The sequence below is a fragment of the Podarcis erhardii genome (assembly GCF_964252035.2).
Source record: "Podarcis erhardii genome assembly, chromosome: Z".
Lineage (NCBI taxonomy): Eukaryota > Metazoa > Chordata > Lepidosauria > Squamata > Lacertidae > Podarcis > Podarcis erhardii.
Genome location: NC_138504.1, coordinates 29785109 through 29812312, shown reverse-complemented (window position 1 = coordinate 29812312; position 27204 = coordinate 29785109). Strand labels below are relative to the sequence as shown.

General features: G+C 43.7%; 2 protein-coding genes across 2 annotated transcripts; both read left to right on the top strand.

Annotated features, from left to right (window-relative positions):
- Nucleotides 1–397: 397 nt before the first annotated feature.
- On the top strand, nucleotides 398–3534 carry LOC309334166 (uncharacterized protein). Its single transcript, XM_081848325.1, has 6 exons — nucleotides 398–542; nucleotides 784–863; nucleotides 1485–1587; nucleotides 2004–2087; nucleotides 2461–2565; nucleotides 3323–3534. The coding sequence occupies exons 1-6, from the start codon at nucleotides 531–533 to the stop codon at nucleotides 3473–3475; spliced, it is 537 nt and encodes a 178-aa protein (XP_081704451.1). The 5' UTR covers nucleotides 398–530; the 3' UTR covers nucleotides 3476–3534.
- A 10181-nt stretch (nucleotides 3535–13715) lies between these two features.
- On the top strand, nucleotides 13716–26798 carry MAGT1 (magnesium transporter 1). The gene is made up of 10 exons (XM_081847224.1): nucleotides 13716–13875; nucleotides 15060–15229; nucleotides 16119–16236; nucleotides 16650–16790; nucleotides 17941–18081; nucleotides 19498–19587; nucleotides 23515–23578; nucleotides 24532–24606; nucleotides 25422–25512; nucleotides 26392–26798. The coding sequence occupies exons 1-10, from the start codon at nucleotides 13792–13794 to the stop codon at nucleotides 26405–26407; spliced, it is 990 nt and encodes a 329-aa protein (XP_081703350.1). The 5' UTR covers nucleotides 13716–13791; the 3' UTR covers nucleotides 26408–26798.
- Nucleotides 26799–27204: the final 406 nt, after the last annotated feature.

The following is a 27204-nucleotide window of genomic DNA, read 5'->3' as shown; positions in this document are numbered from 1 at the left end:
CTGGGTGAAATGGGGGGAGAGAGACAAGAGTTGTATTATTTACTTTGATTAATCACTTTGGCAATGGTACTTTCGTAGTATTGTAGAGTTGGAAGGGACCCCAGGGGTCATCTAGTGCAACCCCTTGCAATGCTTGTCCATGTGAGAAATGCAAACAGATGGATGAAGCTTTCTTCCTCTTTCCATTGCAGAAATTCCGGTGCAGCAAGCTGACCCAGTTCTAGAGGTTAGTATCTGTGGGAGCAGGAGTGAAGACCTGTGCCCCTTGGCTCTGCTCCCTTGCCTCTGCTCCCCCCAATCTCAGGAAAATGCCCATTTTAGGTTTTTGTCCCCTGGAGCACCCCATTTTGCCCCCATGGCTTTCACAGTTCTGTAGTCTAGGAAAGTCCTTTCCTGATTGAAAGCCTGACTTTCTCCACATTCAGGGTCTTTCTGGGGATGATCTTTTCCTCTTCTGTGTGGCCTTCACCTGTGAACAAGCCTATAATGAGGGTGAGGATAGAGTGGAGTATAATAAAGATGCTGTGTCCATGGTCATTTTGGTAAGTGAGGTTCAGGATGAAAAATCCAGTGGGAGGTGGGCAGAAGGGGTGGTGGTGGTGGTTTGGGAAACACTCTGGGCAAGGGAAGTTTGTGGGTCTTGCAAAGAAGAAGAATTTGCAGGCATTTGGGACAGGCATTCCAACTGAAACTGAAGTCAACCCCTGAGTCTGGGGCTGGAACAGCCCCCCTGAATTCCATGAGGAACTGACTTTGCTGTTCTGCTCTTTGAACTCTTCTCAGGACATCATGCAGAGATGGACCCAGTTTCCAAATCCCGTGAGAATACTGAAGAGGGGAATGGAAGATATTGTCTGCCTCACGTATGTTGTTGGCACTGTTTGTTTGTGTGTGTCTATTCATGGTAATTGGGTATTAGAAGTGGTGAGAGAGAGAGAGAGAGAGAGATGCTTGAGGAAAGGGCAGCCAGCAGTTGGCAGTATGGGGCAATGGAAGTTTCTTTTTTTGAAAAAGAAAGAAGTCTTGATTGATGACTTTTATGCTTCCAGGGCTAGGTGTATCTCCCCCCCCCCATCTCATCCCTTCCTTGAAGGAAGCTGGGACTTGATGGGAGCTGTCTGGCATGGAGGGGGCTATTTACTCAGTGGGTCATGGAGGTCTCAAATTGTGGGGCTCTGTCTCAAGAGCCCTGATCCAACGGGGTCAGTCTGTGGGTCAGGCATGGTCCTGATTCTGGAACCTGGCTTGGTGTCTGCTCCCTCTGCCTCCAGTGCTAATGACCTGGGGGAAGCCAGCTGACCCCTCCTGGACTTAGTTTGAGACACAGCCCAGACTTCTGCTGGGCGGTGGTGGAGGGGGGCAACATTTCAGAAGAAAAATATATAAGAAGGGCATGAGAGGGGCTTAAGGATCGCAACACCCCTGGAAACCACCCACAGGTCTTTGCAAAACTCACCATGTTATTTCTTGCTTCATCATGACAGTTTCATGAAACCTCCATTTATGCAAAGTAAGAAATCGGCCATCATCCATGGGATGCTTTTTCCAATTGCTCACACTTATGGACTGAATAATGCTGAAAAGGAGGTAAAGTCTTTGTAGCTTTGATCGTTACTCTTGAGTTTTGACTTCTACTGGTTCAATTTATCTCCTGAAAGTTTTGCACCATCTTTTCATTTCTTACTATTTTTTTTAGTGAGAGAGTAAGCTTAGTTGCACAAACAATGTTTTTGGTTTCACTGGTTTCCAGCTATTACATACAGGGATTTTTTTAAACATCATCTCCAATCAGAAAGTGCATTTTGCCTCATTTTGTCAGTGAGCGAAAACTTAGTCTCATTTGAAGCTGGCATTTGTCTCTATTCTGCCAGTTTGCTTTGGTACCACCCTTATCCAATGCTAAAAATCTGTTAACTATTCTCACACACACCCCATGTCTTTCCACATCATCTCCTCCTGTGAATCTGTGAATCCACCTCTGTGAAAATGGTTTTCACCACCAGGCTCTCAAGCAGCTGTTTCATGCAATTGTGAGGCGCCTGCTGACTGAGGACCCAACCGCTCTGTGCCTACAAACCCTCTTGGAAGTAAGTGTGTTGGTGGGACGAGGGTATTGATTCATTTCAGCAGAGCCTGCTGGCATAAAAGCTTGATCAGGCAGCATCACAAATCCAGAACATGGGCGTCTCCTGACACGCTGGGGAAGGGCAGGCCACTCAGACAGGGGGCCACCCTCGTCAAGGCCCTTTCTTCAGTCTCTACCTGGGTGCAGCAGCTGTGGGGGGGGGGCAAAGCAAATTTGGGGCTGGGTAACTTGGGAGAAAGTAGTTCTTTTTTGCTGTTTGGAACAATGAGCAAAGAATCTCCCTCAGATAGTGGGGGAGACTTCTCGGTGGAAGCGGTAGCTTGCCTCTCTAGCCGAAACCAGCCCCTAAACTAAGGTTCTTTTTCCTCCCACAGGCACTGGCTTATTATTTCACTCTAGGGAACGAAGCAGAAAAGGATATGGCTACCAGCAGCACCCACGTTTTGCTGGAACATGCACTGAGATTCATTAACCTGACTGTAAGTACTCTATTTTATGGCCCAGAGAGGTTTCTCAAGGTGGCTTACTGAAATATACTCAGAGTCCTACAGTGATTTCATGCTCTTTATTGCAGCTTGTAAAACAGTGATTGATTTCTGCCCCAAACCTCAGGATTTTATATACATTATTTACACAATGAGTCCCATCTGACTGGCTGATTCTGCTTCCCTCCTGGAGCCTGATTGGTCTTTTCCTGCAAGCCAATCAGTTGTTGCATTCTAGGATCCTACTTGCCTATTGTTCTATGATCCAAGCTTAGTACAGTGGTACCTCGGGTTACATACGCTTCAGGTTACATACACTGCAGGTTACAGACTCCGCTAACCCAGAAATAGTACCTCGGGTTAAGAACTTTGCTTCAGGATGAGAACAGAAATTGTGTTGCAGCAGCGCGGAGGCAACAGGAGGCCCCATTAGTTAAAGTGGTGCTTCAGGTTAAGAACGGTTTCAGGTTAAGAACGGACCTCCGGAACAAATTAAGTACTTAACCCGAGGTACCACTGTACATAACACTTACAAAAGACTCTCAATGAAAGTGATATCCAAGCTTGGTGTCAGACAGAGAAATAATGTGGTCTCCTAGTATGTCCAGGATTATTCAGGTGGTATTTTGTGCTCTTCTTTGGTGTTGCCCTTTGGCCTCCGCCTACTAGGCAGCAGAGCCCACAGAGGTCCTAGGAGGCAAGGGAGTGAGGTAAAAAAAGGACCTGATTCAGGCTTTTCTTGATTTTACAGGCTGAGGTCATAAACAGCGTTCTTCCCCAGCAGTTCTCTGCACTGTTCCAAAACATCAGTGAAGGCAAGTTGTCCATTCTGCAAGCACAGAACAAACCCACAGGGCTCACTCTCCACCCCAAAGCCATCCTTGGCAGCCTAACTGGGGTCTGAGGAGGACTCACTTCTTTGCTGTAACACACCTGCCTCAGGTTGAAATCCCAGCCCTGCCTCAAAGCCCCCAAGCAAGGTGGAGAGTGAACAGCTGTTCCCAGATGCCATGGGGATGCCCAATGGTCTGGCAATGGGGGTGGTGATGTTGGGGGTGGGGTAGCAGCTCCACTGGGCTTTGCCAGGGCATGGGGGGGGGCATTAGCTGCCTAAGGATGCCCAGTGATGAGTCTGGGCCAGGTTGTAAGGAAGACTCACTTTTCTTATCTTCTTTTCCATCCAGCGGACATCCAGCCTGGAGTTGTGGATGTGTTCCCAGTACTGAATTATGAAGAATGAATCCTCTTCATAAACCAGATTGATGTGTGTGGTCAGAGATAAAGGAAGGGTCATTGTCTGGTGTTATAATAATAATAAAAATAATAAATTTTATTTATATCCCGCCCTCTCCAGCCGAAGCCGGGCTCAGGGCAGCTAACAACAATAAAACAGTACAACAGTATCTGGTGGATTTTCCCATTTTAAATAAAAAACCAATTTTGTTCTAAGCTTACATTTGTCTTTGTGATTTCTGTTCCATCACTTTACTTGCACCCCTGTGTTGTGGTTTGGAGGTTTCTTTCTGGGGGCGGGGAGGAAAGAGACGCTGCTGGCAACTTCTGAGGGTGATTTGGATCAAGTAAAAGGCCACTCAAGATGCCTCCCCAGTTGCTGCTTTGATTTTTTTTTTTTAAAAGAAATCCTGGAGCATCCATATCATCATGTGTGCCTACTTAAATAAGAGATTGTCTTTCCCAGGCTTCCTCAACCTCAGCCCTCCAGATGTTTCTGGCCTGCAACTCCCATGATCCCTAGCTAGCAGGGTCAGGGATTATGGGAATTGTAGTCTCAAAACATCTGGAGGGCCGAGGCTGAGGAAGCCTGGTCTTTCCTCTCCGTGTGAGCAGCAGAACACTGTTCCACAGTGATGCCACCTGGACAGGAGTTGGGGAAGCAGAACGGTCAGGAGGGCAGGTGGCACAGCACATTGTGAAGCTTTGATGGGAAGAGTCTGCCCTTTTAAATTCAGCAGGTGCAGACTTCCTCATCAGTACTTCTCTGGACTTGGGGTGAAAAGCTGCAGAACAGGCAGGAGTATAGCAGGTGAAGGGTTTTTCTTGAGAGGAGTGGTGAGAAGGCCTGGCCTGTTACGTGGCCCTGAAGGTACAACAGCCCTGCCAAGGAAATGATGTATGGTAACATGAGATGCTAAGCAAGAATACTTGGAAGCACTCAAATGGTTTATATTTTGACAAGGTTGCCTAAAATATGTACCTGTGTCCTGTAAGAGAGAGAGAGAGAGAGAGAGAGAGAGAGAGAGGTGAGAGAGAGGAAGGGCTGTGTGGGGGAAAAGGCAGGCAGGCACACAGGAAGATCCAAGGACCTGTTCTGTTGTCCCTTCTGGAACTTGCTCCGCTGGGAAGAATTCCTGGCATTAATATGGTATGATTTTATTACTTATGCTAACAATTTTGTACATGATATTGTTCCTCCTGCAGCTTTCAGATAGATGTGATTAATCTTTTAGAATACTATCTGTATACATTATCATCATTATTATCATCATCATCATCCATTATCATTATTATTCTGCAGTCAAATTTTAATTCACTGAGCATCCATAAGTGTATACGAGGCTTATCCACACTTGCTCTTGTCCTGCTGCTTTTCCCTGTGGAAAACTACTCTTTAGTGCTCAATTGGGGAAAACAGCAATACTGGTTTTCCCTGGATTGCCATTTTTTCCAATCTACCACTAAAAAATTAGTTTTCCCTTGGAAAAGGAGCAGGGCAAGGAGGAAACTATATGGACCTGTGCTTTCTAGGCATAGCACAAGCCGACATGTGGATGAGTTCTAAGTGAGGAATGAAAAGGGAGGAGAGTAAGGGCTTACCCACACTTACGTTTCTTCCTATCTTTCCAGGCATGGTCTGCATGTTCTAGCATGTCATTTTTATTTATTTATTTTTGGTCTGGAGCTGTCTCTGTGAAAACCTACACTTTAAACTTCAATCTGAGCACATGTCAATCCACAGAAAACCCGATTTGTCATTTGCTTTAATTCAGATTTAAAGAGCAGATATTGATGGGGAAAGCTCGGTGCAAAAAGCCCACTCAGATACAGAGTGTTAAAGCATGAACCTCTGTTAAAAAAAGGGGGGGGGTAGATATTGTTAGTTACAAGTTTAATGTTTTTGGTGCAGATTGTCCCTTTGGAGCACCAGGGGGATTCCTTTACCAAAGGAGTTTATCATCACAAGCACGCATGCACACACACACACCTCATTTCCATTCTAATCATTCCAATCTGTGAGCAGCCTCACCCGCCCCCCTCATTTGGGCCTTGAGGAATGGCCATAGGAAGCCCCCTCTGGCTTCAGCATTGAGGTCAGCGAGTGCTATGGGGCCCTAGTGAAAGTATCATCTCCTTTGTTTCCTGGATGGGCAAAATAAATGTGCAACTGTAAATATTTTTATATTTGTGGTAATCAATCAGAGGATAATTTTATTGTTGTTAAAGATAGAATTCTGTGTTTTGCCAGGGAGATTTAGAACTTCAAGCTTCTTTTATGCTTTTATCCATTTTGCTTTTACAACACTTTGTTCAGATTCTTATACATTTCATTTCAGTTCAATATTTGTTAAAAGACGGACAATATTTCCTTTTCAATGACATTTTGTGAAAATTCAGGGTCTCAAGTTTGTGTTGTAGTTTATCAAGTCTGAGTTAACTTCCATTTCTGTAGTACACATTTAAAACTCTGGGATACCATTTTAAACAGTTGTGGCTGCCCCAAAACATCCTTGAAACTGTAGTTTATTAAGGTTGATGTGAGAATTATTAGGATACGCCTATTCGTTTCACAGAGTTACAATTTCCAGAGTTCCCTGGAAAGTGGGAAGAGGAATGGATTGGTAAATAACTGGTTCTAGAGAAAGTTACTCTGTGAGGAGGATAAGGGGTTTCCTAACAACTCTCAGGACCCTTAACGAACTACAGTTCCCAGGATATGAGCCACTCCTAGGTACCTTCAGCATCCCCAATAAAATATTTGAGAGAGGACCACCTCAAAGTTGATGGGCATCACCATTCAAATGGGGGGGTGTGAGTGTGTGTGGTGTCATGTGATTTATTATGCGTGGTGGGGCTTACCTGCTCCCCCTCCCCAATATTTTATTCAAGTTGGCGCCTCTGATACACAGGATACTTTGGGGGGCAGCCATCACTGTTTAAAATGGTCTGAGCAATTGCCTTGATACTGGCAATTTTTCCTAACGTGTGTGTTTTTGGATTCAGGTAACAGGGATAAAAGTAATGTGGTCGTGTTCTGAGATAATGATGGGAGTTTAAGAACACAATAGGAGTCCACTGAACCCAAGAGTCCAGGGTTCAAATCCCGACTCAGCCATAAAGTTCACAGGATGACTTTTGGCCAGGTCTTCGGCTCTCGGCCTCCTTTACCTCACAGAGTTATTGTGAGTACCACCATGTGTACCACCTTGAGTACCTTGGAGGAAAGATGGGGCTTCTATGTAATGAAAAATACAACACCAAAAAAGACCCCTCGGAGCACAATTATTTTTTTTAAAGATGCATGGAGGTGGTGAATGTAGGTGAGCACCCAGGTGAAGAGAAAATGTGCATCCATCATACAAAGAAGCCCACACATTAAAATGAAAATGAAAGAACATTACAACTACTGGAATTTATAATACGCAATGGCAAATGAGGAGTCACCAGGTAGCCAGCCCTACAGGTGTGTTCCAAGTTGGTGTCGTAAACTGAATCCCAGCTGCAGCCTACCTTATTTCCTTCCATGCCTCTGAGGGATGCAAGATTGGATAGGGGGAGGACTATGGGGGAGCCTAGATCCTGCTGCCTTGATTTCTTTGTGAGAAAGAAATGAATGGGTGGGCCAGGGATTGTGCAGCTGCTTGAAGGTGACCCTGGCAGAGAGAGCTGGCCTGGAGCCCAGAGGCCATTGGGTCAGTCCTTGGCCAGGCTCCGACCACACAATTTGCTGTGGAATCCTGTGAAATGTTTCCTTTCCCATCAGACCAGTTCAATTAACCATCTCCTTCAGAGGACTTCCTTTGATCCGCAGAGGTCAGAAAATATTGCTATCTCTTTTGGCTCAGTTTAAAATCTGGAAGGTATTCTGCCTCCCCTATTTCACAAGGGGGGGTGGGGTGTTTTGCCAGATGCTGCTGAAAATAAAGTTAGGGAAGAGCAGTACTTTTTTCCTTTAAAAATGTTTAGGGGTGCTCTCATTTTCCTGCTTGTATTGAAATACTGCCCCTCAATGAGGCCAAACTTAGATTCACAAATGTTTAGGGGTATGTGTACCCCTGCCTCCCCCCCAGAAAAAAGCACTGGGGAAGAGAGAGGAGACATCCTTAAGCCTTGTAATAATAATAATAATAATAATTTATTATTTGTACCCCGCCCATCTGGCTGGGTTTCCCCAGCCACTCTGGGCGGCTTCCAACAGAGATAAAAAATACACTAAAATGTCACATATTAAAAACTTCCCTGAACAGGGCTGCCTTCAGATGTCTTCTGAATGTCAGGTAGTTGTCCATCGCCTTGACATCCGATGGGAGGGCATTCCACAGGGCGGGCGCCACCACCGAGAAGGCCCTCTGCCTGGTTCCCTGCAACTTGGCCTCTCGCAGTGAGGGAACCGCCAGAAGGCCCTCGGAGCTGGACCTCAGTGTCCGGGCAGAACGATGGGGGAGGAGACGCTCCTTCAGATATACTGGACCGAGGCCATTTAGGGCTTTAAAGGTCAGCACCAACACTTTGAATTGTGCTCGGAAACGTACTGGGAGCCAATGTAGGTCTTTCAAGACCGGTGTTATATGGTGTCGGCGGCCGCTCCCAGTCACCAGTCTAGCTGCCGCATTCTGTATTAGTTGTAGTTTCCGGGTCACCTTCAAAGGTAGCCCCACGTAGAGCGCATTGCAGTAGTCCAAGCGGGAGATAACCAGAGCATGTACCACTCTGGCGAGACAGTCCGCAGGCAGATAGGGTCTCAGCCTACATACCAGATGGAGCTGGTAAACAGCTGCCCTGGATACAGATTTGACCTGTGCCTCCATGGACAGCTGTGAGTCCAAAATGACTCCCAGGCTGCGCACCTGGTCCTTCAGGGGCACAGTTACCCCATTCAGGACCAGGGAATCCTCCACACCTGCCCGCCTCCTGTCCCCCAAAAACAGTACTTCTGTCTTGTCAGGATTCAACCTCAATCTGTTAGCCGCCATCCATCCTCCAACCGCTTCCAGACACTCACACAGGACCTTTACTGCCTTCACTGGTTCTGATTTAAAAGAGAGGTAGAGCTGGGTATCATCTGCATACTGATGAACACCCAGCCCAAACCTCCTGATGATCCCTCCCAGCGGCTGCATGTAGATGTTGAAAAGCATGGGGGAGAGGACAGAACCCTGAGGCACCCCACAAGTGAGCGGCCAGGGGTCTGAACACTCATCCCCCACCACCACTTTCTGAACACGGCCCAGGAGGAAGGAGCGGAACCACTGTATGACAGTGCCCCCAGCTCCCAACCCCTCAAGACGGTCCAGAAGGATGTCATGGTCGATGGTATCAAACGCCGCTGAGAGATCCAGCAGAACTAGGAAACAGCTCTCACCTTTGTCCCTAGCCCGCCGGAGATCATCAACCAGTGCGACCAAGGCAGTTTCAGTCCCATGATGAGGCCTGAATCCCGACTGGAAGGGATCCAAATGGTCCGCTTCTTCCAGGCGTGCCTGGAGTTGTTCAGCAACCACTCGCTCAATCACCTTGCCCAAGAATGGGAGGTTTGAGACTGGGCGATAATTGGCCATCGTGGCTGCATCTAAAGATGGTTTTTTAAGAAGCGGTTTAATAACCGCCTCTTTCAGCGGGTCTGGGAAGGCTCCCTCACGGAGGGAAGCATTCACCACCCCACGAAGCCCATCGCCCAGTCCTTCCCGGCTAGCTTTTATAAGCCAGGATGGGCAAGGATTGTGTCCTGTCCCCCTCCCCAACCTTCCAGCCAGTTTTGGTTATTTGACCCTTCTAAATCCCATGTTAGCTGTCATGTGAGCCAAAATCTTTCCCAGTGAGTTTTCTGATAAATTTTCTGAGTTGCCACCACCACTCAAAATATTCAAGAAAATGGCCCCCTACCCCGAATATCACTACTCACAAATCGAATGAGGAATTCTGGGAGTTCAGTTTTCACTTAGCCCTAAAATACACACCCCTTCTGTGCAAGGTTCACACCTGAACCTTTGGGTGCTCCCTTCCTCGGGGGCATTTCCAGCACCTAGAGTTGGTTTTCCAAATCCCAACTCCTACCAGCCCCAGACAACAGGCCTGAGAGTTAGGGATAAGGGGAAAGAGGGGAGTTGGGAGTCCAGCAGCAACATCTATAAGCAGGGCCAGATTTAGATGAAGAGAGGCCCTAGGCTGCTCCACTTGTGAGGCCCCTCCCCATCCCCACCCTCACAACTAGAAGAAAATGGAAGAGTGTTATAAACAAAATTGAGTGAAGCCAAGGACGATGGCGGGTTTTTAAAATTCTGCAATTCTCAATTTCTCCTCTAAAGGACATAAGATGTTATTGTTAAATATCATGGTGATTTTTAAAAAAGCATAAAATTAACACTGAAAAACTTTTGCAATTACTGAACTTTGTAAACCTTTTGTGGAATAAGCATTATTTTTTAGGAAAATGAAGTTGTAATGTTATTCTTAAAAAAACCCAACACCTTGAGTTTACAAATTATATTGCCTGGGAAGTGTAAATAATATGAGCATGATTACCTGACATTGTGGCACTTTTAGAATCTACTTTATGTTGTCATTAAAAAGTCAGTTTTAAAATACATATTAAGAAGTAAACTACAACCATCAATACAGTAAGGCTAAACTGTTTTCCCCCTAGCCTTCCTCATAGCAAAATCATCCAAAACTTCATGAATATTTGTTTGTCTAAGTTGGTCACTTTCAATGTACAGAATGCTCAGCGCGGACAACCTCTCTTGAGACATTGTGGCCCTTAATTCATTTTAAATTCTTTGGAGTCTTGAAAAACTCCTCTCTCCTGAGCAGTTAGTGACCATAAGGCTAAGAAATAGCTGCAAAATTGCTTCCACATTAGGAAAGGCCATACAAATTTTGTCCTTGTATATAATTTGATAAAGGTCTGTATGAGGCAGAGAATGCTCTGCTGTAGGCCTATGGCTTTGTCTCACTTACAGGTGAAAGTGCAAAAGTTCATCAATAAGTTTCAGGCCAGTATATTCCGGGTATCTTCTATCAACAGTTCCACACCTTGCTGAATTTCTTGCTTAGATGTTGTCAAATCAGCAAGAATGGCAAACAATTGTGCAACATCACTGTACACAGTACTTCTTCTTTTTAAATTGGCTTCAAGTGCATCTAATATAGGAATTAATGATTTTTTCCTAAACCTGAATCTTGAAGAAAGTGCATCTAAGGCATCAGGTGCACTTCTGCCATTTATTTGCCGTTCCCTCACTCTTTGTCTCCTTGTTCTGTAGTTACATTTGGCAAGGTGGCTTTTGCTTGTTTCTCAAGCTCATCAAAATCATCTCTAATTTTCCTTAAGAAATCCAGAAGTGAACTGTACAAACTTGCACAAGAACTCAATAACAGGTCTGATTTCTGAAGGGCTTTGCTGACCTTGTGAAAATGACCTAGCACACGGGTCCAAAAATGCAGCGTAAACACAGATTCCAGTTCTTACATTTTCTACAAAAGATTGTTAGCTTGGACCCTGATCTCCCCCTTCCCATTAATGTCAGAGTCAGTATGAGGTCCAGTTACCAACATGCATACTCCTGCCTTCTACAGGTAGTTCTGGATCCCTCCGCAGATCCCTTCCCACTGCTGCCTTCCCTGATCCCCAAGACCTCTCTCTGTCTGGGGGCAATCTGCAGTGCATGCTGCAGGCACCCACAGGTCTCTGTGAAGTGTGAAAGATAGACTTCCCTGCCTGGGAGGGGTGAGGCCAGTGCCAGTCACATGTGCTTGCCTTGCTCTGTTCAAGCCAAGGAGGAGGGAAGGAATGGAAGGGACTTGGGAGAGCTTACTTGCCTGGTCTATCTGCCCCATGCAGCCCCCCACTCACACTCTCCCACTGATTAAAGTGCAGTATGTACCACTACTGACCTGACCCTTGAGCTGGGGAAGGCTGTGCAGCTGGTTGTTGACTCCGGGCCTACTGGCTCTGGATTCTGAGATGGGAAATTCTGGGGTGCGAGGATACTCATCAGGGCGGTTAGCAGAAGAAGGAAGTTCCAGCCAAATACAGGAGCAAAACAGCAGTCAGTAGACCACAATCTTTATTATTGCGCAACAGGTCTCCACACAGAGTAAGAGTAAGAGTATGGGTTACAAGCTCTTTGAAGACCTTCCCTCCCTACCCAGAATACATTTCCAGAACCATCATTCATACATCGCTGATACATCAACATGATGTCACAAGGAGGGAGGGGAGTCATGAGGTTGCCCAAGTTCATCAACTTTCCTCAGTTCTCAGATCAAGTTCTTAACACCTTAAGTTCCCACCACCTAAATAACAATAAAACTATCTATAACAATAAAACTATCTGGCCTTCCTGAGGATGGGCTGTGGGAACACCTGGCCTCAGGAAACCCATCAACAGATGTTCATTGTTCCCCTCAAGGGAGGGTCTGCTGTGTACTTGACTGTATATCCCAAGGATTATGGAGGAGGGTGGTATCCAAGTTGAGTACGTGACCTCTCCCTTAGAGGATTATGGAGGAAGGCGTCCAAGTCCACCTTTCCTTTTGAAGCAAAATGTCATTAAAATAGGAGAATTGGTTATGGCATTGATTTTACAGTATGTGATTTTCAAAGGTTAGGAGTCCAGCATGGTCAAGTACAAAGGGATACAATTCTGACACTTCCTTGCAACAATGCAACAAGTTTTGCCAATAGAAACCAGAAGGGATACAATTTGCCAGCCTTCTCCATTAACAGTGCAAAGGCTCATTGTCCTGGGGTTTTGAGGGAGAAGAGGTGTTGAGAGGTGACAAAAATGATTTCCAATAAGTGCCCCCCTTTATTTCTCCCCTTTTATTTCCATAACAAGTCATTGTGTCTGTACTTTGAATAGTGACACCAGGGACCCAGAAGTGGCAGCACTTGTCAGCCCAACCCCTGCACAGCCTCATCAGGGCTGGCCTTAAGGCAATTGGAGCAATTGGGCCAAATTGGGCCCCGCAGACCGCTCCTAAGGGGGACCCCGCACCAGGGCAGTCTAGATGGATTGTATTTCTGACTCTAAGATTCCAAGTTGGGACCCAGAGCTTCAAATTGGGCCCCGTTGGCTAGCCCTGAGTCTCATAGTTGCTGGGCCCAAGTTGCCTTGCCCTCGCATGAAGTCTTGGGTTTGCAATTTTGGAGAGTGAAGACTGTGGAGCTGTGGAGCGGGCTGGCTGGTGAGGTCCCCTAGATTTAGAGGCTTTTATGATTGCCTGGCTTTCAGTTTATTGTTTATTAGAAAATTGCATTTTAATATTAAATTGCATTTTATTCCTTTTTGAATATGGTGGTATAAACATGTTTTACATAAATAGGTAAAATGATCATTAACGTAGTCAATGCAAGTTTTAACCTACTTTTACTTTTACTCTATTGCTATTTTAACTTTTAAAAAGTCTTACACTATTATTGCTGTTAATTATTCCTTTTGATAATTTTATTGTTTTATATTTTTCGTAAACCAGTTTCGGGGTTTTTTAATTTAAAAAAAGAGTGCATAAATTTTATGAAATAAATAATAGTAAATAATTAATAAACAGCTAGTCATTTAAAATTGACGCATCCCTCTTACCCCTCCCTCTTACCCCTCCCTTTGGGGGCTGCTGAGCGCAAAGTCCTCCCGTCTGGCGCAGAACCCAGAGACAGGCTGTGCCAACCGGTCTCTGGCGGCCAATCATATCGCAACAGCTTACCCCATTCTCATTTGTCAACGGGAGTCTGACGCGTCCTTCCTACTCCTCCCTCCCCTCCTGAACTCCTTTCTCCTCCACTTCCAGTCCAAAAAGTAAAAGTTCGGGTAGGGGCGGAGACTTAGTGAAAGAGGAAGAAGCGCAGGGGACCAATAGCTAGGCAGCGGAAGTTTCTTTCACCCAATCCGGTACTGGCCCGACGCGCGGCCTGGCCTATGGGCGCCGGGCTGCCCGTGAGTGGCTTTTCTGCCTGTCGCTGAAGGAAGGGAGGCCGGTTCAGTCATGGCGGCGTTTCTGAGGGTTCTGGCTCTGGCTTTCTTGGCCGTGCTGGCCGGCTCCGGCGTCGGAGGGCAGAAGAAGAAGGAGGTGAGTGGGACTGGCTGGAGGAGGGCCGATGCGATCGCGATCCAGGCGGGGAGGAGGAGAAGGAGAGGGGCACACCGAGGTCATCCAACCGCCCACCTTTCTTACTCTCAGGGCCCAACTTACGGAGGCTCGCCAACAACTGTTTGCTAGGCCCGCAGTTATCCTAGGAAGAGCTTTGTGTGTGTGTGTGTGTGTGAGTGACGGACTACAGGGTTGCCGAGCATGTGCAGAGTGCCGCCCCCCGCGGCTCAAGCACTTTGCATCGCTTAATCGCCGCTCGTCTCTCCCACTGCAGTCCTGAGTCTTCGCCCCCCTCAGGCTGCTGCTGTTAAGTTGCCGCCGCAGAGAGTTCCTTGGTGGAGAGATGGATTCATAACAAGTGATGACGATGATGAAGATTATAATGAATGAAAAAGTTGTTGGCTGCGCCTTCAGCTGCTGCCAGTTACACTGCAATAGAATACGTTTCGCCTAATTTATGCACGACCAGGCTGCAGCTATAGGCGCAAGCGAATTAGTGCCGCCAGATTTTAGCAAGTGATACTGTACCTAGAAGAGGGCATGTTTTCTTGTCACGTAGGGCGACGGGCGCTGTCTGCTCTGAGGAGGATCCGACGGTTATGACTCTTAGTCAGGCAGTGAATGGCAGGTGATGAGGGAGAGAACTGAGACTGGGGCAGCATCTAAGGGTGCCTTGGCATGTCTATGCAGACCATATGTTGTGCGGCCAAGTTCACGGAATCAAAGGCTTGTTGCTGGTTGCATTATCTGAATGCTGTGAACAGGCCTAGTGTACTCCATATAATCTGGACATCTTCCGTGGCCTCTGACCACGGGCTGATGGGAGTTGTAGTCTGCCAACATCTGTAGGACACGAAGTTGCAAGCAGCACTGAGGAAGTGAATATTCACCTTGATTTATCAATGCTAGTTGCTGTAAAGAAATGGTACTGGGAAGGAGATGAAATGATAACATACTGGAAAGGCTAAAGAGAAGACATCAGTATTCCATTCTCAGTCTCCCAACACGGCTTAGGAGCTGGGTCTGATTCTGGGATCACGCAGCTAATACATATCATTTAAATGTCATGCATGGTTGTTCAGATTAAGCTGTGGCAGCTTAGACTCCTAGTAGAAGACTTGTTTAACAGAAACTGTTTTCTTCCTTCCAATTTTATATTTTAGATGGTTCTTTCAGAAAAAGTGAACCAGCTGATGGAATGGGCTAGCAAACGGTCGGTAATTCGACTGAACGGTGATAAATTTCGTCGTCTTATAAAGGCACCACCAAGAAACTACTCTGTGATTGTTATGTTCACTGCGCTTCAGCCTCACAGACAATGTGTTGTGTGCAAGTATGGATTTAAATTACTTGAAAATTCATTATTACAGAAAACCTTGTATGCTTTTTTGTGTCACAGTATTTCTTCTTTGTTTTATATTTTTTACTTCAAACTTATTCTGTTGTACTCAAGGGAAAAGCACCATGCTAGCATTCAAAAAATCAGGTGCACCAAAAGATTGTTGAAGTAGCAATTAATCATTGTGATATTTTGAAAATAATTCTTTTAGAAATGATATAAAGTCATACACAGGGAGTTGCTTTTTAAGTTAAAAGTACTATACCTGCTTCTTATGAAGAGAATTTGACAGAAACAATGTCTCTTCAAACAATTCATGTAGGTATTGTGCTTGCTAAACCTTATTCAAGCACCTGATTCACAGACCATCATCTTTAATTGACTTAGCATTTGGCATCAGAGGCTTAAATTCTACCTGCGCACATCTGAAGTGCCAACCGTAACTGGTTTAGCATTTAGCATTAAAGATTTAAATTCTACTTACTCACACCTGGAGTGCCATCTGTTCTCAAATTATAAAAATATTCTCAAAGAAATGCTCATTGACATGAGGGATCCAGCTAAAGACATTATTTATTGGTACTACATTAGCTGAGACTGAGGGATGTGGGTCTTTGAATCCTACTATATAAAAGGCTTTCTCCAAAGAAAGCAAAATTGCAACTTTGTGGGAACGCCAGGAAGTATATGCATCCCTGTCAGTTCAGATGCTGTTCTTTTGTAGTGGTGACTTGTGGCTGCATGATCATTGCTGCTGTTCAGGTTTCTTCTTACAGCTAGTGTGAAAGTGTGGGCTTACGTTCTTGAAACTTCTGATGGGCTAAATGCTTTTAAATCTTGACATGGTTATATGCTTGAACAGCACTTTCTTACATTTTTGTAGGCAAGCTGATGAAGAATATCAGATTCTGGCAAACTCATGGCGGTACTCAAGTGCATTCACGAACAGGATCTTTTTTGCCATGGTTGATTTCGATGAAGGCTCTGATGTATTTCAAATGGTAATGTGCTTCTTGCGTAGTTATACTTGTGGAGTAGGATTAAGAAAAAGATGTGCATTACTGTTTTGTTTTTAAAAATGGTTTATACTTACTGGGGCATCAGTAACATAAACATACTTAATATTACTCTAATATTTAGGATTGCACATTAAGTAATAACTTGCTTCTTCAGAGCATTTCAAACTAAGTGGAGTGGGAGGGAAGAAATAAGCTTTTCTGGTAACCTGTAGTACAACTACTGGTATTTATGTGAGACAGTGGAGTTTGCAACATAGACCTATGTGTCTTGGTTCACAAGTTATGCCTGGATAACTTCAGAATCTGAGCTCCATTTCAGAGCATGGATTTTAGGTAGCAGCTCAACAGACAATTTGAGTGACAGTACATTTCTTTGTGTTTCTTAAAAAATACAGCTCAACATGAACTCTGCTCCAACCTTCATTAACTTCCCACCAAAAGGGAAACCGAAAAAAGGTGACACATACGAACTGCAAGTACGAGGTTTTGCTGCTGAACAGCTAGCCCGTTGGGTTGCTGATAGGACTGATGTCAATGTAAGTAAAGGCCAGACTTCAACTTTCATGCAGTGTTTTGCTTCTAACTGTAATATAAAGAAATATATTATTGTTCTGTTGCCTCAAATAGCAGGACTGCCACACGAAGAGAACAAGTTCATGAGCACTTGTCCATCTTTTCCACCATATGCATATACTCAATACAATTATTTCTTTTAAACCAGAACAGTTTACTTAGTCTTATTTTGGTGCTCTATGAAAACATGTTTTCCATGGTGGATGGAGAAAGGATCGGTGGGTTGAACTGTTAGATATTTTTATGGAGAGGCAATTTTGTTGTTTCCTGTGTTTCCCAGTTGTCATGAGCATCCTGGTAAAACTGCTAGTGATTGGAGTGTCTTTTTAAACATACTTCTGGTATATTATCATAGAATCAGAGTTGGAACCAGAGTTGGCAAGGGCCATCGAGTCCAACCCCCTGCCAAGCAGGAAACACCATCATGTCACTTTTCAAATTATTTTCAGGGCATTCTAAAATCCAGCAACAACCCTTTGCTATGGTTTTTGTATTATTCTTGCAGCTTAATCCTATCCTTAATCTTATATTATCTGGGAGTAAGGCCACTGTGTTTGGTGGGAATTGTTTCCACATAAGTGTGCATGTAATAAATGCAGCTTTGAATTGTTTAAAGGTTCTTATTAGAGATCTGTGGGCATCTGCACCATTTACCTGTAAGGTAAGATTGACTGCAACTTGGAGCAGGAATACCTCAGTGGTACATCTCAGTTTGAAATGCTCACTTCATTGTGGTCTAGTATACTCCGTGCTATTTCTGAGGTTTTGTACACAAGATGAAACATTTTCTTTTTAAAGCAGATGTTTTTGTAATGTGCTTCCTGGCTATAGTTTAATTGTAACCTACTTTGAGGTAGCTTATGAGAACAACAGAGTGTAATGTAATTAAAATATTGAAATTATTTGTATACTTCAGTGTTACTTCTCAAAAGCAATTTTCTGTATGGAACACTTTAGATTTTTTTTTAGAAGTTGAAGTAGCTTTGCTGCATTCTCAAAAACTTACCTATCCCTCTAGTAGTAAAACTGTTCAGGAATTATTGGTGCCTATATATTTTTGTACAGAATTCTTCCAGTTTGCTTTAATGTGCAAACTGTTTTTGACTTTCATAGATCCGTGTGATAAGGCCTCCAAACTATGCTGGGCCCTTGATGTTGGGGCTGCTCCTCGCTGTTATCGGTGGCCTTGTGTACTTAAGAAGAAGCAACCTGGATTTTCTGTATAACAAGACAGGCTGGGCTTTTGCTGCTTTGGTAAGCAAATTATGTTGTAACCACTTTGTTTCCTCTTTTCTCCTCAGGATCCCTCTCCCAACCTTCCTCATCACTTGGCCTATTCTTTGCATGCATCTACTGTGATCTGGCTGTATTGTTTTTCAGTTTAAAAAACAGATTGTCATTCTGGTTTTTAGTAACAGTTTCTTTCCCACTGATTCAGATGGAAGGGCTTCTGTATCTTGTCCCCCATTCCTGTCAGCATTGCCCTTGAGCCAGTGCCACCAACTGGACTCATCCACTTCAGCCCCGACTGGGCTAGGCGAGCTGGGTAGCACTTCCAGAGACCACCTTCTGCACAGGAACAGGTCAAAGTGCTGTGGACTCACAGCTTAGAGTTGTGAGCACCGGATTCACTCCAACAAGAAGACAGTCGTCGCACAGCAGAGTATAGCATAGCATAAACGACTCGGAGAGCAGCTCTGTAGAATATCTTCTTTATTCTATCTACAACTATAATACACAACTATATACAGAGCTAAATGAGGTCTAAACGAAAAATGCTGAACTGCACTGAGTGTCTGCAGCTGCTCTTAGCAGCAACCTTATCTATACACACGATCTCTCTCTAACACTCAGTCTCTCTCTGTCTCTCTTTGATGTGAGGCTGGAGCGAAATAAGTAGAGAGCAGAAAACCACCCCTCCTCTCTGGAGAATCAGCAGATTCTTGGATATGGGAGGGGTGAAATCTCTTCAATTCCAGGGGAGTATTAGCAAACAAGATGGCTTTGGATCCTGAAGATCCACTGCCATTTCTAGAAAATCCCTTCTTGTTCTCTCCAGCGTCAGAGTTCTGATATCAGAGTGATAATGGCTGTGGACCTTTCTGCAGCTTCATAGAGCAGGTATATGAGGTCAGATCTTCTTGTCTGAGGTTGAACCTCTCTGACCTTTGAGAGGGAAATCAGGAGAATACTATTCTTCCCCCACTCCCACCCCTAAGATTGTGGCAAAAGGTTTTTTGTTTGCTTGTAAATTGTTGTGAGTTTACATTTTAAAGGAAATAAAATAGCTTCATTCCCTTAGTGGGAGCTCTTTTATTTGAGGAAAGATGCAGTTGTGAAATTACTGTTTTCTGTTGGATTCAAAAAAGGGTTTTAATTGCTTTGCTTGGGGCATGTTCAGTATTGGCAGCCACTTGTGGACAGGATGCTCTTGGCTACGTCACATGATTGTGTAATATGCAATCATGATGTGGGCATAAATGAAATATAAACTCGTTTTGAGGATTCAACTAGGGCACAGGCTCAGAATATATCTGAAATTTAAAGCTGTGGGGAAATAGTGGAAACAAATTAATGATCAGTATTGTTTGAGGTCACTTAAAAGGTGAGCAATGTTTGAATCAGGGATGTGCTTACAAGTTTACTGATTTCTCAACGTGTTGTTTCCAGTGTTTCGTTCTGGCAATGACATCAGGGCAAATGTGGAATCACATCAGAGGGCCACCATATGCTCATAAGAATCCCCATACAGGTCAAGTGGTAAGTGATCATTTAAAAAACAAACAAACATCAAAACTCCAGTATAACTTTTTAAATATGTTAACATGTCTTTCAGCATATACTCCCCTTCCAAGTTCATTTGTAAAACACATGAAAATACAACCCCCATCCCATAAAAGCAGCAGCTACTAAGTATTTTTTCATGTGTCAAAGTGTCAAACAACTCAACCACAGACTTCAATTAATGTTTCTCGAGAGGCTTTCTAAGGACCAGCAGAGTGTCTCTCTGGTTCCAAAGAGTTCCAGAGATTCCCACCCTGGGAGAAAGCACTATTCCTTGCACTCACACAATTTAATAGCTCTTGCTTGATGGACCAGAGAGCAGGGCTCCTGCTTGGGCAGGCTCATACAGGTATAGGTGGTCCTTTAGACAACATAGTCTCCAACGATTTAGGGTTCTAAAGGCCACAACCAGCTCTGAATTGAGTCCAGAAGCAGAGAGGTTGTCAGTGTAACTGATACAGGATAGGTGTATTCAGAACAGGAGGTACAGAATATGTAACAGATACAGAACAGGAGTATTCAGAATAGGTGATACATTTTTTACTGAAGTGTGTAGATTATTGTAGCTAGTATACATTTCTCTCCTGAATCTTTTTTTGCCACACTCTGCCTGTTAAAGAGGTCCCTGATTAGGCATATTCCTTCCTTCAATTTATTGTTAAAGGTTCTGTCTTTCATACCTGTAGGCCTCTTAAATGTGAAACTGAGAGTTTCTAGGCTGTGGTAACAGTGAAAATATTGTGGTTATTTTAAGCAACACTTCATTGCTTTCGGGTTCTCACAAACTGTTGGTCACAGTAATGCTTCTAAATCTCGCATTTTCAGTTTTAAAAATATATACTTTTTGCCTCCTATTTACTTTCACTACATACTGTTCAATTCAAAATTTATGTATCCTGTATTTGTTTGTATTCAACTTGGTTTTGCTCAGACCTGACCCACTGAAATTAAGGAACGTGATTAAGTTATGCTCATTAATCTCAATGAGTAAGATTGAGTTCAGTGCCACCCCATGTTTAGTAAAAGTGCAGAAGCACATTGAATTGAGTTTTCTGTTTGAAAACTTGCAAAGATTTAACATGGGGACCTTCTTTATAAGTCTACTTTAAACCTTGATCAGGAGAGTTCTGTGGTTATTTTGGCACGTGGCTTGCAATCAGAGCTCCTGCATGAAGCAGGATTGCCCTCTGTCTCCCCTGCTTTTTGTGCTGGCCCAGATGTTTAGCAAGTTGCTGCGAGTTTTAATCTGCCACTTATTTAGATTCATACCAAGAATGATTGAAGACTGGAAATTTTTTAAATTGGCAAAACATGATTCTAACATTTATACATATATACAATGAAAGCCTCGTTTGCCACACAGAGTATTATTTCAATTGACTTCACAAGGGGGGTGAGACAGTACCTAATATTGGATGGTGTTACACCATGTGACCTCTGCACAGTGATATCATGGACTGGCTGGCTGAAGGGGAGTGGTGGGTGGCACCAGCCAGGGAACCCCCAATGGAAACCCCAGAGCAGGAAGGCTCAGAGCCAGGGGATTGGTGGTGGGGTGCTGAGGAGAGGTCAGGAGGAGAGGCTTGGAAGGAAGGGCTGGATGTTGAAGGCGCAACAGGGTTTAGCGAGTAGGAAGTGTTGGTGACAGGGAACAGTTCAGACTCCGAGGCTGAAGCAGGAGGGGGGTCAAGAGGCTGCTGAAGAATCCAGGGACCCTCCCTCTCCTGCTGTGACAAGCTCCCCTCCTTCTTGGTCTCCAAGAATATGCAGAATAATGAGGAGGGAAGAACAGAGACCAGAGGCATGCTTGGGAAATATCTGGGAGAGGAGGAGCCTCAGAAAGGGCAACTGCTCCATAGTGCTGATACCTGCTGGGAAATGTTGCTGAGTTGTATAAAGTTTAATTGACTAACTCTTTACTAACTTCACTAACAATGAAGCCTTGCGTCTTTTGTACTGACTTGCTTCTGACTCTGGCCCTGACAAGTATGAACTATGATCACATCTTGTTATGTTCCAGGGACAGAACAAAAACATATATATCCGAACACCCCTGGAACCACCCCTGCATGAGCAATTTTACCTCCCAGAGCTGGTGCACTGAACAGGTCTTACCCCCACAAGCAAGGCAGAGAGCTTTTATGCTCTCCTACTTGCATACTGGGCTCTGGGAGGCTCTCTTGTTGCTTCTGGGAGGCTCTCACAAGATCTGAGTTCCCACAAGATCTTGTGAGAGCCTCCCAGAGCTTGGTAAGCAAGGTGCAGAGCTTAAAAGCTATTTGTGTGCCAGGAAAACCCAGAACAAAAGGAGCTTTTAAGCTCTCCAACTTACATGCAATTAATTTGCAGGCTTTCAACTTGCCAGCTTTCAGCTACAGAGGTTGAAATTGTGCTAGTTAATTGTGTGCAAGATGTGATCATATGGTATTACTAGTAATCCAGGGATTGGACCAGCTGCGTGGATACAAATCAAATGTATTGCAAATTGTAGTTCCTATAGGGAAAATCCATTTAGGCAGTTTTGTATAAATGCTTATTCAGACATAAAAAAATCCGTTTTTGGCATCTTATTTTTGGATTTGGAGGTGGTGGTATGCCAAACAAGTACCCTCCAATTTTCTCACTGGCGTTTCATCTGGTTAGAGAAAAAGCCCAAGGAACTTCTATAATCTTTGGTTTATTCTTATTTCTTAGGTCAACAAAGGAACATGGATATAGGCCTCTGAAAACACATGGAAAGGCATTTTAATATAATTAGACAGGGACCAATCGACCCATATGCTCATTTTCAATGGGTATCATTGGGGCACTTTGTATGGTAGGGGGAAGAGGTATAATTTTATTTTAAGTTAATTTCTTATTTATGCAAAACCGATAAACATATTTTTAAAAAACAACTTCAGAAGCAAACACTGATAGTAAATTCATCTGAATACACTTAAATGGAAGTTGCACACTTCTTAAAGGAGGCTAAGGAGTGTGTGTTAGAAAGACCAGTAACCTTTTTAGTTGGGTCCTGTTGCTCCTTTGCATATCTTATACTTAGGGAGAAAGTGAAACTGCATTCCTTGGAAGCAAATCTTTTATGCAGTTTTGTTAGTTGTCGTCTTTAAAGTGCATATATGCATTTCATAAACCAACTCGATAGATTTCCCTTTTGCTGGGAGGTATGGTATTTTGGGTTATGGCTCCAACTTCTGGTCAAGGCAGGTGCAAACACTTTGGAAAAAGGCTATAACAACCATGATGCTCCAGTAAGCAATGGTTCCCAGGGGGTCTGTGGCACCATTCACATAACAAAAAGTACTATAGAGAGAGCAAAATTTTCAAAAGTAGGGGTCCATGGCTTGGCTTTTGAAACAAAAGGGGTCCACAGAACTTAAGTAATTGGGAACCACTAGTTCGCTCCTCTCTTGGTCAGATTAGGTACAATTGCTTCTCTCTGACTCTCTCTTTGGCTCTTGGGTAGATGGAATTGCTGAAAGAGTGCTCTTCCTTGCTTTTTGAGACTGTTATAGGTGACAGTAACAATGCAGTCTCTAGTCTAGGAGGACTGGGCTATTGCCTTTGTAGGTTAAAGCCAGCATTTTAAATGTAGAAAGCAATCACTGTTACACATCCTGAAATATTGTTGTAGTAACTGGCAAGAGATGGACCATCACATGGAGCATTAGCTGACCTGAGAAGGCAGGTACCACAGTAATATGCTCTAGGAATATCTACTGATTGGAACAGTTTTGCAGTCAGCAGAATCCCTTTTAAGTAAGTCTGGAGACTGAGTGAACCTGGCTTTTCATCCCCATGTAGATCTGTGTGTAAGCATGTGCAAATTTAGATCAGGAATCTTATAATCAAATATGAAATAATCAAAACTGCATATTTTTTTTAACCCTTTTCTTGCAGAGCTATATCCATGGGAGCAGTCAAGCTCAATTTGTTGCTGAAACACACATTGTTCTGTTGTTTAGTATCCTTCTTAACAACAAATACTTAAGCGTGAAAACCTTTTGACCAGATCTAGCCAAAGTTTCCTGGGGCTTGCATTGGTGACTTTGCAACCTTCTAAAGAAATCATTGATCAGATCAAGCAAGTAGTTGCTGAATTCCGATGCCAGTCAGGTGTGGTTATCTGAATGGAAAACCATTGTAACTGCTAGATTTTCATTTAGGTGGTAGCTAACTATGTTAAGAGTAGACTCAGTGAAATGAATACTGTAGATCTAAATGTGTGTCCATTATTTTCAGTGGCTCCTCTCTCAGTAAGATTGCTGTTATTTTTAAAGACAGACATGCTTAGGATGTTTGTACTTTTACCTCTTGTTATAAACGGTCCTTGGGGTTATCTGTATAAGTTTAAGCTTTAAGCTTTTAATTGTAACTTCGAAGTGCCACAGACTGTGATTTCCCTCTCTATGCTTCTTGAGTTTGTATCTGTTAGTACAAACTGAAAATGGCATTGCTTGTGAAGTGGGTTGTAATCCATGAAAGCTTTTGACTCAATAAGTTTGTCTTTATAAATTGCTTTGAATTATTTGATTTGGTTAACATTGTGTAACTTATGCTGCCTGCCCCATCCCTAATTCAGTGATTTCCCCCTCCAGCTCCCCTCACTACTGTCTCATGCTTCCAATTGTGCACAAAAGATAACAAGTCAGGTGGGGTGGGCGGGAATCTAGCAAGTTTTTGAGAACACAGAGACCTAAAACATAATGACTCTTACCCTTCCTCCTTTTTTCTGTAGTTCAACCCAGAATGCTAGGACAAGGTTGCTGAGTTCAAACTTGGCTCAGTCTTGCAAACTCTGCAACTACAGCAAAAGTTAGGATTTTTCTAAATGCATAGCATTAAGAAACTGGATAGGAATGTCCCATACTTTTGTTCAGCCTGTTGAAGTGGTTTAGCCTTAAACAGCTTTCTCAGATGCTGGTGTTACTCTTGGGATGGTGCTCCTGCATGAAGCTGCAACTTCTGACCTGGAGGTAATGAAGAGAAAAAGTAAGTACCAGATTTTGCTTTACCTGGCAGGGATGGTAATGTTGGGTTGCAGCGCCATCTTCTGGTCAATCCTGACACCACAGCATTCTCCTTCCTTCCTTCCTTCCTTCCTTCCTTCCTTCCTTCCTTCCTCCCTTCCTGTGCCTGGAATGCAGTGTGCTTGCATTTTTAAACAGGGAATGCCAGGATGGGAAAAGCAGGTGTGTGTGTGTCCATAAAAAATATTTTGGTACTTGCGAAAACTTTCCTCTGGCAGTTGTGTTGTCAGTAAGAATAGGTTTGTTACTTATTGCTGGTTTTCTAAGTTGTATGGCCTCTTTTGCTCCTTTTGAGAGATTTCTCACAAATTAATTCAGTTGGAACTGCAGTTAGACAATCTGCGTGGGTGGTGCTGTGGTCTAAACCATTGAGCCTAGGGCTTGCCAATCAGAAGGTTGGCGGTTCGAATCCCCACAACGGGGTGAGCTCCCGTTGTTCGGTCCCAGCTCCTGCCCACCTAGCAGTTCGAAAGCACGTCAAAGTGCAAGTAGAAGTGCTCCAGTGGGAAGGTAAACGGCATTTCTGTGAGCTGCTCTGGTTCACCAGAAGTGGCTTAGTCATGCTGGTCACATGACCCGGAAGCTGTCTTCGGACAAATGCTGTCTCCCTCAGCCTATAGAGTGAGATGAGCGTGCAACCCCAGAGTCGTCCGTGACTGGACCCTAACAGTCAAGGGTACCTTTACCTTTAAGCATTCTTTAAATTTCAGTTTCATGATTGATTACTTTCATGCTGTTTTGGCAAGCTGACTTCATTTTGTGATTTATTTCCTGCAGTAATGTGTATGGCTGGCATCGGTTTGGTGGTCTTGTTCTTCAGTTGGCTGCTGTCAATATTTAGATCTAAGTACCATGGCTATCCATACAGGTATGTATTTTTTACTATTTAAAATCCCTTTATCCCAATAAATAGCTTTTTAATAGTATTTTGACATTGAGCTTCCCTGAAAAAAAATTGCATAGTTTGTTTGTTTGGATAGTTCCAAACTATTAATAATACTTAAACAGAGAACACTGAACATGGTGTCACTTTTTTCCTTAATGATGTTTTATGAAGTAACACTAATGTCTCAACAAATGAAACTGATCTGTAGAAAACGTAACTTGAAAAAAGAGACATTGCACATACTTTAGTAAATCAAGAAATCTTTAATAAAAATATATATTTAAATAAATAAATTGATGTTTTATGAAGAATATGAATTAGACTGATTTTTTTAAAACAAGCAAGTTAGAAGATAAATAAACCAGATCAAGGGACGCAAGCATGGCCATTCAGAATGCACAATGCAGTACATCACAGGGTTAAAACCACAGGGGGGAATCTTTATTTTATAACCAGACAAGACTACCTTTTCTGTTTTGTGATTAAAGAAAAAACATACTTTGTAACTTGGGAAGTATTTGGACAAGTCTCTAAAATATGCTGGGCCTACAGGCGGTATACAAATGGCATGCACAGGTTCCTGCCTGCAGAGAGATTGTCTAAGTGGGACTTGGAGGGAGAGGACCCTGAGCTAAGAAATCAGCTGCTGTTCTGTTGGCATGTTTTCTGTCACACTTCCCAAATGATGCTAACTAAAATTTAAATGCAGCATATTCTGATGCCAAGTACATTTTACATTTCTCTAAAATCAGTGGGTGTTCAATTTGAGTCTTTAGGATTTGTGAGCAATAATTGCTTATTTTGGTTTGGTAACCTGAAAAGTGTGTTCTCTCTCTCTCTCTCTCTCTCTCTCTCTCTCAGCTTCCTAATGAGCTGAAGAATGTTGCATCTCTGCTGTTTTCCTGAAGCGTGAAATATGTGGACCATGCTACCTCCATTTGAAATGAATAGGAATGAGACTGTTGCACACCAAACCAAAGATGTCAAGTGCCTTGACAATTTGCCCTAAAAGTCATGGGGAGTACAGTGGTACCTCGGGTTCAGTACTTAATTCGTTCCAGAGGTCCATTCTTAACCTGAAACTGTTCTTAACCTGAAGCACCACTTTAGCTAATGGGGCCTCCTGCTGCTGGAGCACGATTTCTGTTCTCATCCTGAAGCAAAGTTCTTAACCCGAGGTATTATTTCTGGGTTAGAGGAGTCTGTAACCTGAAGCGTATGTAACCCAAGGTACCACTGTATTAAGATACATTGCTCTTTTCACCATTTAATTTACCGTATTTTTTGCACCATAACACTCACTTTTTTCCTCCTAGAAAGTAAGGGGAAATGTCTGTGCGTGTTATGGAGTGAATGCCTGCGGGTGGCGGGGGGGATCTGCTGCAGTCGTGAGCAGAGGATCCATGGTTCCCCTTCCTTCCCTCCTCCGTGGTTACAAAGCATGGATCCACATGGATCCTCAGGATTTTTGCATTGGGCTACTCCAAACTCACTGTCAGATCACATGTCTGTGGCCACAGCATGAACCACAAAAATCATATATCCACTATTTCGTTTAGAATATTTTTTTTCTTGTTTTCCTCCTCTAAAAACTACGTGCGTGTTATGGTCTGGTGCGTGTTATAGAGCGAAAAATACGGTAGGTCTAGTATAATTTTGCATCTCGGTTCCTTG

Coding starts and splice junctions, on each gene's coding strand:
- MAGT1 (XM_081847224.1), top strand. CDS start 13,792: ATGGCGGCGTTTCTGAGGGTTCTGGCTCTGGCTTTCTTGGCCGTGCTG. Junction 18,082..19,497: donor GCTGGGCTTTTGCTGCTTTG/GTAAGCAAATTA, acceptor TGTTGTTTCCAG/TGTTTCGTTCTGGCAATGAC. Junction 23,579..24,531: donor ACACATTGTTCTGTTGTTTA/GTATCCTTCTTA, acceptor CAGCTTTCTCAG/ATGCTGGTGTTACTCTTGGG.
- LOC309334166 (XM_081848325.1), top strand. Junction 864..1,484: donor GAAGATATTGTCTGCCTCAC/GTATGTTGTTGG, acceptor TCATCATGACAG/TTTCATGAAACCTCCATTTA. Junction 1,588..2,003: donor TGAATAATGCTGAAAAGGAG/GTAAAGTCTTTG, acceptor TTTCACCACCAG/GCTCTCAAGCAGCTGTTTCA.